Source organism: Pongo pygmaeus, chromosome 21 (assembly GCF_028885625.2).
Source record: "Pongo pygmaeus isolate AG05252 chromosome 21, NHGRI_mPonPyg2-v2.0_pri, whole genome shotgun sequence".
NCBI classification, from domain to species: Eukaryota; Metazoa; Chordata; class Mammalia; order Primates; family Hominidae; genus Pongo; species Pongo pygmaeus.
The window spans coordinates 31,341,052-31,356,256 of record NC_072394.2 but is presented as its reverse complement, the minus strand read 5'-3'; the positions used below and the strand labels follow the sequence as shown (position 1 = coordinate 31,356,256).

General features: G+C 47.8%; 1 protein-coding gene across 1 annotated transcript in view; it reads left to right on the top strand.

Annotated features, from left to right (window-relative positions):
* TGM3 (transglutaminase 3) overlaps positions 1–15,205 on the top strand; it is a 41,281-nt gene that overhangs the window by 23,297 nt on the left and 2,779 nt on the right. The window contains exons 8-11 of the mRNA XM_054466674.1: positions 2,727–2,830; positions 5,004–5,249; positions 8,879–9,187; positions 11,967–12,124. Coding sequence (XP_054322649.1) covers positions 2,727–2,830; positions 5,004–5,249; positions 8,879–9,187; positions 11,967–12,124 — 817 coding nt within the window. The remainder of the gene's footprint in view (positions 1–2,726; positions 2,831–5,003; positions 5,250–8,878; positions 9,188–11,966; positions 12,125–15,205) is intronic.

The following is a 15,205-nucleotide window of genomic DNA, read 5'->3' as shown; positions in this document are numbered from 1 at the left end:
GCAATTTGTGAGATTTTGTTGCACCCATCTCCCGAGCGGTATACACTGAACCCAATTTGTAGTCTTTTATCCCTCACCCCCTTCCCACCTTTTCTCTCTGAGTCCCCAAAGTCCATTGCGTCATTCTTATGCCTTTGCATCCTCATAGCTTAGCCTTGACTTACGAGTGTGAACACACGATGTTTGGTCACACTGATTTTCTTATTTCATGATATCTCTTAGACGTCTCTCCATGTAAGTTCTAGATTGATTTTGTTTGTCCTTTTTGACAGCCAGCTGTTTGATATCCCATTCCATGGTTCTGCCACCATTTATCTGCCAATTCCCTTATTGATGAACTTTTGCTCCAACATTTTTGCTATTACAAACAATGCCTCGGTGGACACCTTTAGATATACATCTATGTGCACTTACGTGAGTTTTTCCATGGGAGAAATTCCTTGATGTGGACTTACTGGCTCAGTGAGTATGTAGATTTTTAAAGGTTTTTATACTCATTGCCAAATTGCTTTCCACAAAGGTCATAGCAATTTAAACTCCCACCAGTGGGGTATGACAGTGCTTGTTTTCCCACCTGGAAATGAGTGCCACAATGAGTATCACCCTATGCTTTAATCTCTGTCAATCTAATAGGTGTCATCTATGTATCTCTGTCATGTTATCTCTTTGTCATTTTAATTTTCTTTTAATAGTACTGAGGTTAAAACTATTTTCATATGTTTGGTGGTTATTTGTATTTCTTGTAAAAATTGCCTGCTCATTGCTATTTATGGGCATGTTTTACTTTTTCTATTTCTTATTTTTTCATCACTTAGTTCAAGGAAAGTATGCTTTCTCTTATCAATTTGTAAGTACATTACAATATTGATACAGCAAATCTCTATCTAGCATGTATGTTGGATATATTTTCTCTGCTTTATTGATTTTTTTCAATCATTTGTCTCACTTTGCCTTCAAATTGGATAATTTCTAGTCATCTATCTTCAAATTTATTGACTCTTTCCTCTGTCATCTCTATCCTGCTATTAAGTTTATTTATCATTTAATTTCAGATATTCATCCTTTTTCCAGTTAAAATTTTCCATTTGGTTCTTTTTTCATATTTTGTATTTCTCTGCCCAAAGTTTATCTCTTTTCATTAGTTATGAGCATATTTTCCTTTATTTCATTGAGCCTAGCTCTAGTAACTGCTTTAGTCTTTGTCTGACAATTCCAACATCTGGATTATTTTATGGTTGGTTTCTGTGGATTATCTTTTCCCTTGAGGATAAACCACATTTTCCTGGTTCTTTGTTTGTTGGGTAATTTTGGCTCATACCTCAGACATTGGATGTGTCTGAATTCTGTTATCTTGTTTTAGCTGCTTATCTTGGGTGACTCAACGTGCAAACTGTCTCCCTTGCAGTAGGCAGTGGCTCTGCTCTCAGTTCAGGGCTTTTATCTCCAGCTGAATGGCTCATGGTCTGCCTCATCCATGCATGATTGAGGGTCACCCAGAGGTTTGGGCAGCTTCCTGAGCTCTTTTCAGAATTCCCCCCTCACTCTCCAGCAACCCAGGTTGGTTCAGGCTCTGTTCCTGATTCCTCAGATCAGAAAGCTGTGGGCTGCCTGTCGAGTTCTTGCTCCATGTACTTTACCCCAACTGTGGCCTTTCCTTAGAGCAAACTCATAAAAAGTGCAGCTTCCTCTACATTCTGATTCCTCTCCAAAATCATTGTGCTTTGATCACGCTCAGGTGTCTTTTCTAGTTTTTCATTTTTTCGCCACAGTTTATCATTATATGCAAAAGGATTCATCTGTTTTGAGCTTATCCTCCATACCAGAAACAGAGCTACAGGTTTTTTGTTTGTTTGTTTACATGTAACTTCAATATTTTTACATACTCAAATATATGAGTCTCTTCCTTTATGCCTTCTGAAATGGGTGGTCTGCTTAGAACTATCTTTTCCACCTCATCAGTATAGAAATATTTTTTTCCATGTTGACTAGAACTTGGATTTATGTCGAACTTATATTTTCTTCATGTTGAACTGAAAAGTGCCAAGACCAGTGTGACTGTACTTTCCATGGGAGTGGAGAGGAGAGAAGAGGGCAGAATTGGGGGACAGAATGAGTAAGACCTTGGCTACCTGGCTGTGCCTGGTGAGGGGTGAGTGGTGACTGAGGCTTACAAATTGAGACACAAGAAGAAGAACATTTGAGGACTGGCAGGTGTCATTCTTCAGTTCAGATCCCAGCCAAGAGACGGTGTGGCTCTTAGGTAAGTCAGTCACTCCTGCAGCAACCCCATTCATTTTCGGCCCACACCGAGCACAGAAGCATACCCTGCCAGGCACAGGGAGAAAGCTGTGTGGGTTTGCCTCTGGGTGGCTGGCTCCAATCTGAATTCGTTCTGCTCCTTAGAAAGGTGCATGCTGGTCAAGGCTTTGACTTTTGAGTTAGGCATACATGGGTCCACATTTTGACCCTGCCATTGTTAGATGCTTAACTTCTCTGAGCCCAAGTTTCCCTTTTTATAAAATGAGCATAAAAATAGTACCCATTTCACAGTGTATGAGGATTTCCACGAGACGATGCTCACCAGGGCTTAGCATAACAGCTGTCACAGAGCAAACTCACTCGATGCATGTTGTCATGCTGCACTGTCAGGGCAAAGATGTGCTGTCTTGCCACTCATCTGCTGTGTGGTCTTGGGCAAGCGCTGCAGTCTCTGTTTCTATCTGCAGGAATTTCCATGTCTGGAATGAAGGCTGGTTTGTGAGGTCTGACCTGGGCCCCGCGTACGGTGGATGGCAGGTGTTGGATGCTACCCCGCAGGAAAGAAGCCAAGGTAACTTCTCTGGGTGTGATTCTAAGTCGTGAGCCTCACAGTTATTTACAGCCATGGGCAGCAGCATAGGGAAGTAACTCCAAAGCCCTCTCCCTCTGGAATGTATGATGGGATTAAAACAAAAATAGTTTAAAAATAGATCTCCCCTGCTAATTTTGCTTGGCTCGGGCTGCTGTTTAAATGAGTGTCTGCCCTGCACCCACAATGGCCACTGTTGCTGCACAGAGCCTTGGCACAGGCCAGGTGGGCAGAGAGAGCAGCCTTCCTCTGTCAGTAATGATTTTCCTGCACCCACTGCAGCAGCCTCTCCTTCCCAGCACAGAAAATTTGTGGTTCCCTGTTGCCCTTGGGGTTTAGTCCACATTCTCCACTGGTCACCACCCACAGCAGCTCTCTCTGCCACACCAAGCTCCCCCTTAGGCAGGCTGCCTCTGCCATCCCTCTCGCGGGCCTCTGCTTCCTCCTCTGGCCTCCCTCTGTCTCCTGCCCCATCAGGGTTTGGGTCCCAGGCTCTCGTGGAGCCTTTCCTCTTCCCTTCTCTGACCTCTAGAGCATGTCTTGTCTGTTACCCTCATTTTCAGTTGTTCTTTGAAACATTAAAAAGTGATTTATGGGGCTGGGCGTGGTGGCTCACACCTGTAATCTCAGCACTTTGGGAGGCCGAGGAGGGTGGATCACTTGAGATCAGGAGTTCAAGACCAGCCTAACCAACACGGTGAAACCCCGTCTCTATTAAAAATACAAAATTAGCCGGGCATGATAGTACATGCCTGTAATCCCAGCTACTTGGGAGGCTGAGGTGGGAGAATCGCTGGAACTCAGGAAACGGAAGTTGACATGAGCCGAGATCACGCCGTGGCACTCCGGCCTGGGAGACAGAGCAAGACTCCGTCTAAAAAAACAAAAAACAGTGATTTATGAAGTAATATGTGCTGGTGGTTGAAAAAAATTCAAACTATTCTAAAAGGACTGACAATAAAAATTAAGTCTTACCCCACCCCCAACCCCTAGCTCCTCTACCAGAATCAGTGCATGTTACTAGATTTGGGGGCTTGGAGGTAACTGAGACGTTTGCTAGGCCACTATTTTCCAAAAGTTTCATTGCAACCCATTAGTGGTTATAAAATCTAGTTAGTGGGCTCTGTCCATCATTTTAGGAAAAGAAAATGAAATGGAATGGAACGGAAAGCAGGGAAAAGAACATAAACTATCAAGGCTCATTAGATATAGTTAGACTAGGCTGGGCGCGGTGGCTCACGCCTGTAATCCCAGCACTTTGGGAGGCCGAGGTGGGTGGATCACGAGGTCAGGAGATCGAGACCATCCTGGCTAACATGGTGAAACCCCGTCTCTACTAAAATTACAAAAAAAAAAATTAACCGGGTGTGGTGGCCGGCGCCTGTAGTCCCAGCTACTGAGAGAGGCTGAGGCAGGAGAATGGTGTGAACCCGGGAGGCGGAGCTTGCAGTGAGTCGAGATTGCACCACTGCACTCCAGACTGGGCGACAGAGCGCGACTGCATCTCAAAAAAAAAAAAAAAAAAAAAAAAAAAAAAAGATATAGTTAGACTAAAGACCATTGTCCTGTGAAACTTTTGTTTCTGTATCGTATGTGTGCCAAGATGTCAAATGTATTTCTCTCTAGGGGTTGTGGTGAAAAAAGTTGAAAGTCACTGACATCTATCTATCTATCTATCTAAGCTTCCTATGCTGAGTGCTAAGAAGAGGGAAGAAATGGTCAGGCTTGGGAGCTCAGAGGAACAAGAGGTCCCTGCAGGCTGCCTGTTCAGGGAAGTCTTCTTGGAATAGGGAGGTGATGAGCTTCTAGGACAGAATGATTTGCAGAGGTAGAAAAGAGGCAGCCACCCTGAGCACGAGAAAGCAAGACTTTCCTCTTTAGGAAACAGACCAAGGACAGTGGGTCAGCATGGATCAGGCACCCGGAATGCGGAATTGTGTAGTCTTATGTAGAGGTTGAGTTCGACCAGCAAGAGAATCATAGCCCAGGAGGGTCTCTGCAGAATGCCAAATGAGTGGGACACACAGTCAGGGGTGAAGGAATTTGGGCGGGGCAGAGGCAAGGGTTTGCAGTGGTCCTGGAAGGCCCTGGGGAATCGGGCACTGGGCAGGCTGTGGCCTTGGCATATATCCAGCCTCTGCATCTTGGCCTCCAGGGGTGTTCCAGTGCGGCCCCGCTTCGGTCATTGGTGTTCGAGAGGGTGATGTGCAGCTGAACTTCGACATGCCCTTTATCTTCGCGGAGGTTAATGCCGACCGCATCACCTGGCTGTACGATGACACCACTGGCAAACAGAGGAAGAATTCTGTGAACAGTCACGCCATTGGCAGGTACATCAGCACCAAGGCGGTGGGCAGCAATGCTCGCATGGACGTCACGGAGAAGTACAAGTATCCAGAAGGTAGGAGGGATGCTGGCGGGGCAGTGCCGCAAGAGGTTCTATTGTGGGAGGATGGCTCTGAGGCTGGAGAGGAGAAAAGTCCTCACCCTCCCCCGCACTGGCAGCCAGTTCTGCCTGAATGATAAGATTGCTCCCTAGCACCTAACACCCACCTCCCAGGACTGTTTCCAGAGGGAACAAAACCATCATGGGCAGCTGTTGTGCCAGTGGAAGCTTGCTGCAGGGCAGCAAACCCAGTCCATCTCTAGCTGTGTCCCTGTCTCAACTACACAGCTAGGGTGACAGCACCATGAGTGAACATCATAGGGAGAGACACGGCCCCCGTGAAAGGCCCCCAAGGGCTTTGGGAGAGATTTCTCCATCAGTCTGCTCCCCTAGCCTCTGAGAAACTCAGGGAGAAAACCATCTGAACAAAGAAAGGGACAAAGAAACCCAGAGACTTGGACTTGCACTGTGCACATTTGAAGGTCTCCCAAGAAGCCAGATGAGGTGTGATTACATGGTAAGAATACCCGAGCTCCTGAAATCTCAGGCATGTATACCTTGCTTGTCCCCCTAAAGTCACCTTGGAAGGCCAGTTGCTACGAGGCTGCCTTGACTCAATTACATTCACTGCCCAGAGTTTCTTTTGAAACCAGCAGCGCATCTCTTGGAGAATTCTCAATGCTGATAAAAGTTCCGCATTTGAAGACAAAGTTCATTTTTAGAAACAGCCAAAAGTAATTTAGTGCTTGCTCTTGCAGGCCACAGTCACTCCTTAATGGGGTCAACATTTCACTCTTTCTAAAACACTTTGAAATTGTTCATTCCATTGATCTTCACAGTTGGTTCTGAGGGGTCAAGAAAAGCATCCTCATAAAGGTGCACACAGTACCCCCAAAGTAAGCCCTGAATCTCTAAGTGACTGTTGGCTATTGGTGTTGGCCGAGTTTACAAAAAAGGAAAGCTGAGCGCAGGCGATGGGATCTGACTTCAAGTCCAAGTGGGTGCCCCCCCAGGTGCTGGTATTTGTGAACATTTGGAGGCACAATTTTAGGGTTATGAGATTGGTGGCCTCAATTTGGCCTCAGTCTTCCTCTGCAGGTCATTCCCAGGACTGAGCTCAGATAGACCTTTGCTCAGTCAATAAACATATTCTGAGCCCCATACTGAGTGCCTGCTTCATGCTGGGCCTTGGGGATGCAACAGAGGACACTGTAGATGGGCTGGGGGTGTGGAGATGTAGGACAAGTATTTTCAACAATGTTATGACATAGAAACAAGCGTAGGGGGCCAGGGAGCAAAAACTCGGGGGCGGAAGGTGAACTATAGCCCTACCAGCCATAATTGTGTGACCTCGAGCAAGTTTCCTTTGATCTCTGAGCCCTCGCTTCCTCACCCGAAGAATGAGAAGAGCAATGCCTGTCTTCAGTGGGATTTAAATGAGCTAAGGTATACAAAGTGCCAAGTGCAATGCCTGGCGTATAGTCAAGACTTGATAAATAGCAGTGGTGATCTTTATCAATTTGAACCTCTATAGCCTCACTGGAACAATGACTTCCCAAGGTGACTATTTTGCAGGCGCTGCTTACATGGCTGTACGATCCTGTGGGGTTCCTTACCTTACCCCACACCTTGATCTCTGGCTGTCTCAGCCAAACCTCCTAAACAATGGAGAACGGGCAGGTCCATTGTGGGGGCGGGGGAGGGGGTCCCTGCAGGACTCCTAACAATGCCCCAGCCCTTACGTGACAGGACAGATCACCCTGCCTGATGTTGCCCAGATCTTCTTACCTAATGATTCTAGCTTCTCTCTGAGGGCCCCAGGGAGGAAAAGCTCATAAAATAGGTTGCTAAGTATTGATGCAATAGCAACAGCAAAGGGAGAAAACAGCAGGAAGAAGCTTAGTCTTGAGTAAACCCAGCAGGTGACCTATATAGGCATCGAGGCTCCAAGCCTCATTGTGCAAACACACCTGCTTCAAGGTCTCAGGCACAGAAGGCTCAGATCCGTGCACTGCCTTCAGCTCTGGGTTGGACTTACAACTGGACTAGAGGATGAGAAGGCATCAAAAGGAACCCAACCCACCAGGAACTACCAGCTTAGGTAATCTGGCTGCTTGCCTCCTTTTTAGCAGGGTGTGTGGGAGGAAACTTAGACCAGGGGTCCAGACACCAGGGAACTGGCCCCCTCTCTGCCTCTGCAGATGACTGGCCCAGTCCATCTCAGAGTGGTCTGGACAAGTTGTGTCTCTTCTTAGGGCCTTAACTTGATAGGCATGGACGAGTTGGCCGCTGAAGTCTCTGCAAATCACATGTAATTTATGGGAAGGGGCTTGCTGTATAGTAAAATGCTTACAATAAGTCATCTGGGCCAGGTGCAGTGGCTCATGCCTGTAATCCCAGCACTTTGAGAGGCCAAGGTGAGCGGATCACCTGAGGTCAGGAGTTTGAGACCAGCCTGGCCAACATGGTGAAACCCTGTCTCTACCAAAAAGGCAAAAATTAGCTGGGCTTGGTGGCGGGTGCCTGTAATCCCAGCTACTCGGGAGGCTGAAGCAGGAGAACCTCTTGAACCCAGGAGGTGGATGTTGCATTGAGTTGAGATCATGCCACTGCACTCCAGCTTGGGTGACAGAGTGAGACCCTGACACAAAAAAAAAAAAAAAAGAGAGAGAAAAAAGAAAAAATGAAAAGAAAGTTATCCAGTGCCTTAAGCATTTCACAGGTTGTTGGGGAAGGTGGGAGAACGTAAGTGTGGTCTGCAGATGTCAACATGGTCACTCTTCCTTGTGTACCTTTGCCTGTGTTCCTGGAAGGTCAACACCTTCTCCTAGATCTATCTTCATGTCAAGCCTTTTGTGAACTGCTCAGTCAGCCCTGGCTCAGAGGCTTGCAGTCGGTTACTCAGCTCTGTGTGCCCTGAGAGCCATTTTCAGGTACATCCCTGTCATTCTCTGTGGGCTACTTACGCCATCACACTCAGCAGCGCCCATAGCCTGAGTCAGAGTCAGAAAACCCATCTTTTTATCCAGCCCTTGCAGTTTTGAAAACTGAAATTTCTGGGCAATTTCAACTAGTCATAACTTGGAACCATACTGACCACGGGAAGTCCTTGTCAACTGGCACAGATCAAAATGTCACTCCTTGACTCTCAAAGCACCTTTAGAAACAAGGCAGAAGAACATGGTTTACCAAAAAAAAAATTTTTAATGAAGTCAGTTCTAAATCATCACCTTGTTTTTTGGCTTATGAATGTACTCTAATCTTTTTCAGCTCAGTTCTTATGATTTATTTTGAAATTATCTGTTTTTTAAGTCTCATAAAAGACATTTTATCAGAAAAAAATGAAATCTAACCTAATTAACACAAGCAAATGATCAACCCACATAGTAATTGTGTGAAGGTGCTGATAAAGCTTTTCTACAGATTTTGGGAAATTTAAAGCTAATTGGAAAAGCACCAGAGACCAACTGGTCTGTGAGTCTCCAGTTAAGACAGGTGAGCTGGAGACCTGAGAAAGTCAAATGCCTGCTAGGGCAGCAATGGAGCCAGCACCAGTCCTAGGCCACCTGTCCAGGCAGGGTACTGTCCTTTGTCCAGGTTGCCACCACATCCCTGGTGTGTTTCTGTCTTTTCCCACCACACAGGCTCTGACCAGGAAAGACAAGTGTTCCAAAAGGCTTTGGGGAAACTTAAACCCAATGCGTCATTTGGCGCAACGTCTTCAATGGGTTTGGAAACAGAGGAACAGGAGCCCAGCATCATCGGGAAGTTGAAGGTCGCTGGCATGCTGGCAGTAGGCAAAGAAGTCAACCTGGTCCTACTGCTCAAAAACCTGAGCAGGGATACGAAGACAGTGACAGTGAACATGACAGCCTGGACCATCATCTACAATGGCACACTTGTACATGAAGTGTGGAAGGACTCTGCCACAATGTCCCTGGACCCCGAGGAAGGTAACGCATCCCGCAGTTGGAGGGGATCCATGAATTCGAGGTAGCCAATGGACTTCTGGGGCTGCAGGGTGTCTGCTGGGCTCCAGGTTAGTCAGCTAAGAATGGAGCAGCCAGCGGCCCCTGTGGTTAAACCATGTATTGATGCTTTGGAAGTTGCTGTCTCTCTGAACAGAGTGATGCCAACCAAATGTCAGGGTGGTGCCAACCAAAATCTTTTTACACCCCAAGGGAGGAAGGAGGGAGGCTTTGGCAGTTCATAGCTATGGCACAATATCCCTTACAAGCATATACCACCTCACACAGTTTGACCTTCTAAAAAAAGGCAGATTTTCAGTATCCATCTTATAGAAGCAGAAAGTGAGGCTGGGAGAGATTTGTGACTTGCTTCAGTGATAAAGTGTCATAGATAGTAGTGGCAGTGCTGGGTCTTGGTCCTAGGTTTCCTGATACTGAGTCCAGAGCCACCCCCTGTTTTCTATGTTGTATTGTTCTTACCCACCTCACCCCCACCCCCACAACAAATCGCTTTTCAAATTTGACCTCAGGAGGGTGGCAATGACCACGGGGCCCTAAACCTTGGCCCACGGCTCTCCCACAGCTGCCACGGGGTGGGTGGACCTTCTGGAATCCTAACAACAGTGACAAGTTTTCTTAGAAGTCTGAGCATTTGGGAGGAACCGTGACTCCTTGCCCTTGGGTAGCAGGGATGGGAAGGGAACAAGGTGGAGCAGATAAAGGTTGTGCTGTGGAAGGATTAGAATGCAGGTGTGCCCACATTGGTAAAATCCTTCAAGCTGTTATGAAAAGTTTGGACTTACAAGCCAGATTAACAGGGCAGGGTGGTTATTTGTTTCACATAAGGAACTAATAGAAACTGATTAATTATACTGCCCATCTTGAAAGAATTCTGTCTCTAGAGAAACTGAGAGGTGTCACACCTGTCAGAAAGCAGCATCCCCTAGCAATCTGTCTTCTGGCAGAATTTTAGCAGAAATCTTTTCAGTATCAGAAGCAATTGCCTGGCTGTTATTGACCTTAGAAACTCAAAGAAAGGGCTTTTGTTTGTTTGTTTGTTTTGTTTTGCTTTTAGACAAGGTCTTGCTCTGTCTGCCAGGCTGAAGTGATCATAGCTCACTGCAGCCTCAAACTCTGGGCTCAACCAGTCCTCCTGCCTCAGCCTCCCAAGGAGCTGTAGTCCCAAGTAACTAGGACTATAGGCATGCCATTATGCCCAGCTAACTTTTAAAGTTTTTTATAGAGATAGGGTCTCACTATGTTGCCCAGGCTGGTCTCAAGCAATTTTCCCGCCTTGGCTTCCCAAAGTGCTGGGATTATAGGCACAGGCCACCATGCCTGGCCAAAAGAGCTAATTTTGGAATTAAAAAAAAAATTCACAGGATGGAAGTGGTTAAAAAAAAAAAAAAACCCCTTTTGCAGAATGGAATGGAAAACAGAGAGAAGGCAGGTGTTGTGATCTTAGAGTCTGGTCGTCTGCCAAGTAGTTGCTAGATGACCCTGGTTAAGTCTCCCTCCCTTTCTGAACCTCAGTGGTTACTGACAGTGAGGGTTGGACCAGCTGATGCAAGGGCCTGTCCTCTCCACATTTGAGGTAGGGATGGCAAATTCCTCCAGTGCTAAAAGCAGAGGCAGCTTCCTCCTCACAGTCTTACCTACAAGAGTATGTAATACTGTGGGTGCTGGGGCACCTCCAGGCCACCCAGCATGACAGCCTGAGGGAAGGGAGCACCTAAGCCCATCAGGGTAGGGAAAAGGCCCCGCGGCCCACGGGGTCAGAAGAGAGGATTCAAAGCGTGGGGAAGGAGCCGTATGCATGGAGAGAAGCCAGGGGAGGCATTTCCATCTGAGAGAACCATGTGAGTCAAAATATGGGGGCGAAAAGGTGCCTGTTTTGTCTGCAGAACAAGAAGTGTGGAAGGTTCTTTTAAGGGACAGGTGATGCAGGGCCAGGTTGAGGGGTCTGAACTTTATCTAAGGCAGTGAGGAGCCACGGAAGATTTTTGAAGTGACATGTGACACAGAAGAAGAGTGATTTAGAAAACAAAACAAAACAAAAAACAGCTTTCCAAAGCTTTGTCTGGCTGGTGTGTGGATGATTTAGAAGCACTAGAGACCGGACCAGAGGAATGAAGGGGATGCTGTGGCAGTAGAACCCCAGGCTATTAGATGACAGAGAGGATCCTAAGCGTTTTTTTAGCCAATACTCTGGCTTCCCTTCCTACCTATTATTGTGTTACTGTCATGATTGCTACTGTTGTTGGCAATCAGGTGGCATTTGTATTCTTCCACTGCCCCTCAGAAGGACACTTGTGGCTGGACGCAGTGCTCACGCCTGTAATCCCAACACTTTGGGAGGCCAAGGCAGGAGGATCACTTGAGTCCAGGAGTTTGAGACCAGCCCGGACAACATAGAAAGACCCCATCTCTACAAATAATTTAAAAAATAAAAAAAAAGGACACCTGCCCTCCAACATTTTTCGGGGTGGGGAGGAAGCAGCAGTATCTTTAGCCCCTGTGAGCCCATCCTCCTGGGAATCTGCCCAGCCAGAGAGAGTCCTGGGGCCTCCTTGCTCCCTGCTCTGGAGCCCACCCTGACCAGGGGACGCTTCCCACAGGACCTGGCCCAAGGAGGGCTCAGTCAAGCCCGGGGCTGCAGATCCTCCCACCAGCTCACCCTGCTGTGGCTTGGCATCTGTTCTGAGGAAGGTTCAGAAGCCATCCCCACTCCCCCTCACTCGGATCCCCTGGCTTCTCCTTCCAGAGGCAGAGCATCCCATAAAGATCTCGTACGCTCAGTATGAGAAGTACCTGAAGTCAGACAACATGATCCGGATCACAGCCGTGTGCAAGGTCCCAGATGAGTCTGAGGTGGTGGTGGAGCGGGACATCATCCTGGACAACCCCACCTTGACCCTGGAGGTAATGGGGTTCCCCATCCTGTGGGAAGGGGTTCTGCCCCCAGCCAGCCCAGCTCCCAGGAGCCCCACCATCCCTGTGAGCCACAGCTCTCCCAGATGGCAATGGAGAGTTTTTTCTTGCTGGGAGGGGCAGAGAACTGGGACCGGCTTGGGTCCAGCCTCTGCCAAATAGCCAAGAGCTCCCACTCAGGCCCGTGTTCCTGCTCCCTGTCTGGTGAGATAAACGCGTGCATTTGCTTGGCTGCTTCTCGGATTCTAGTTCAGAACCACTGGGGGCATCAGCTGAGGAGGGGCCTGGAGGGACTCTTTTCAGCTCATTCCCTTCTCACTCAGCTACTGAGCATCTGCTGTGTTCTGGGCCATGCCAGGCTTGAGAATCACAGAGAGGCACAGGTGTGGGTCTCACACTCAGCCAGCTGACATGTCAGGGTCACAGCCCAGCCCCTTGTCATGGACAGATCAGAAACAGCCCTGAGCCACAGCATCTCTCCACTGTCTAGACCCTGGAGTTACAGAATTGTGGACTCTTAGGAGCCTAGTCACATGCTCCTATACTCTCATTTCACACAAGTAAACCAAGGCCCGGAGAGAAGGGAACAGCTGGCTACTGCCAGAGTCAAGGCTAGGCCTCAGACCCTGGGACTCCCAGCCTATGCCCCTCCAAGGCGTCCTGGTACATCACCAGCCAGCAACAGCATCTTCAAAGTGGCTGAGAACAAAGACCCCTCTTTCTCTGCTCATAGGGCTTCCTTTACTTTGCAGCGTTCACCCCCAGGCTCCTTCTCAGGAGCCCAGGAAGGTGGGGCTTGCAGGTCTGTGGGAGGCCCCTCGGGCCACTCTGTCTCTTCCTCAGCCCTGGTTGGAGCACCTGTGCAGACTCCAAGCCTGTCCCTCACCCTGTAGCCCCTGTGCCTGATCCCCACAGCCCAGGGTGGAGGGTGCTGGAACCAGGGAGTATAGGTCTGAAGGGTAAAAGGCTGGACAAGGACAGGCAGACAAACGGACAAAGAACACGAGGTTTTCCCTTGGGGCCCAATCAAGAGCCTCATGGGCCAGGCCCTGCCCTCTCTCATCTGCTGTACCCACCGTCTGCCCCAGTTGTCTAGACAGAAATTGCCTTTCCCTGTACAATCACAATGCCACAGGTTTCCCAAGCCCCAGAAACCAGGAGGAGCCCAATAATCATGGCTGCCCTGGCCCACCCCTCCTTAAGCTGTAAGCTGGCTGCAGGGGTTCCTGACCTCAGAGAGGGCAGGGGGATCTAGAGTGCTGGCTCTGATGCGGGTCCTGGTTGTCCCACACAGCTGGCCTGCAATTGCACCCTTTTACTGTCCTGGTTAGTTTGGACTGTGCTTCAGGATGGGGGAGTTGGTCCCCTACCTTAGGGGCTAGAGAGCCAGTGACTGGGCAGCCAGTCTGGGGGCTGAGACGGGCAGTTGTTCAGGCCTTGGGCCATGTAACCAAATGGATCTGGCATTGTATCTAAACCCCTCCATTGATCAGTGGTGACACTGAGCAGGTCCTTTAATCTGAGTCTTAGTTGCCCCAACTCTGTCACTGGCATTAAATTACTTCGCTTGCAGAGTATCATTTCCTCAGGGAAACCTTTCCTGAGCTCCCAAATTAGGCTCCCAAACTGGTCTCAGTTATACACCCTCAGAACATTCTGTCCTTTCCTGCAAGGCATTTGTCCCAGCTGGAATATTATCTTTCTTTGTGCAATTATTTGGTTGTGAATCCCTACCCAACCGTAAACTCCATGAGGGCAGGCATTACCTCTGTTCTGAGTTCATCACTGTCTCCCTTAGCACAATGTCTTAGTGGATAGCCACTATTTGTAAAAGAGAAATAGCCCCTTCCTCGGGGCAGGACTGAAACAGAGCTCCTTGGCTCTGGACTTGCATTCTTCCCTGCACAGGAAAGTCAGTCCGGGCTTGTACCCTGCGTGTGACAGCCTCTCCTGCTTCACAAGACATTTCTGAGAAACACTCCCCATCTCTCTAGACATGGTGGACAGCAGAGTGCCCATTCCAACTCCGGAGGCTAGAAAATGATACTGGGTGCCTGCCAGTTCAGTTATGAAAACATTCTGTACTAAAGTGATCAGTGGTTAAAAGAAGTTAGTTTTTGGCCAGGCGCAGTGGCTCACTCTTGTAATCCCAGCACTTTGGGTAGCCGAGGCGGGTGGAGCACCTGAGGTCAGGAGTTCAAGACCAGCCTGGCCAACATGGTGAAACCCCGTCTCTACTAAAAATATAAAAAATTAGCCAGGCATGGTGGCAGGCACCTGTAATCCCAGCTACTTGGGAGACTGAGGCAGGAGAATTGCTTGAACCCGAGAGGCAGAGGTTGCAGTGAGCCGAGAATGCACTCCAGCCTGGCTGACAGAGTGAGACTCTGTCAAAAAAAAAAAAAAAAAAAAAAAAAATTAGTGTTTTTCCCCAGTATATTCCCCATTATATTCCCTTATCCGATGTCCTCAAACCTTCTTCCAGCATTATCTTTTATTCAACACTTTTGCTATACGTCTTCCAGATTTCCATGGCAAGTCTACTTATCTTTAAGATACTACAATATCTTTAGAAAGGAAATCAGAATATATACGGACTAGAAATGTGCCATCACTGACTCTTTTTAAAAATTTAATCTTTTTAAATGACTCCTGATCTTCCTTCTTCGAGGCACGTTCTTTCCTCCACTTAAGCCTTCGGAAAATCAAGACATTCTTGTCTCTATTGAACGGATCAACGCATAGCTCACTCAGAGCAGAACATGGATTTTTAAACTGGAGAAGGTGATCTGTATGAAAAGATAATAATTTGGGTAAAACCCCATTATTTAACCTGGTACTGACTGGCAATTAGCACTGAGGACCTTAAACCACAAAACCAGGCCAAAAACAATCTGAACATTGTTTCCAAAGGGTGATGTCCTCCCAATTGATCCATCATCTGTGACAAGCAAACTCAGGTTTTTGGTGGCTTTTATCTTTTCCTCTGGGTACATTTACAGATTTGGGTCAATAGGAGAGAGTGGTAAGCGGCATTTAAAAAAGAAAAAAAAGCATGGAAATCTCAAATTA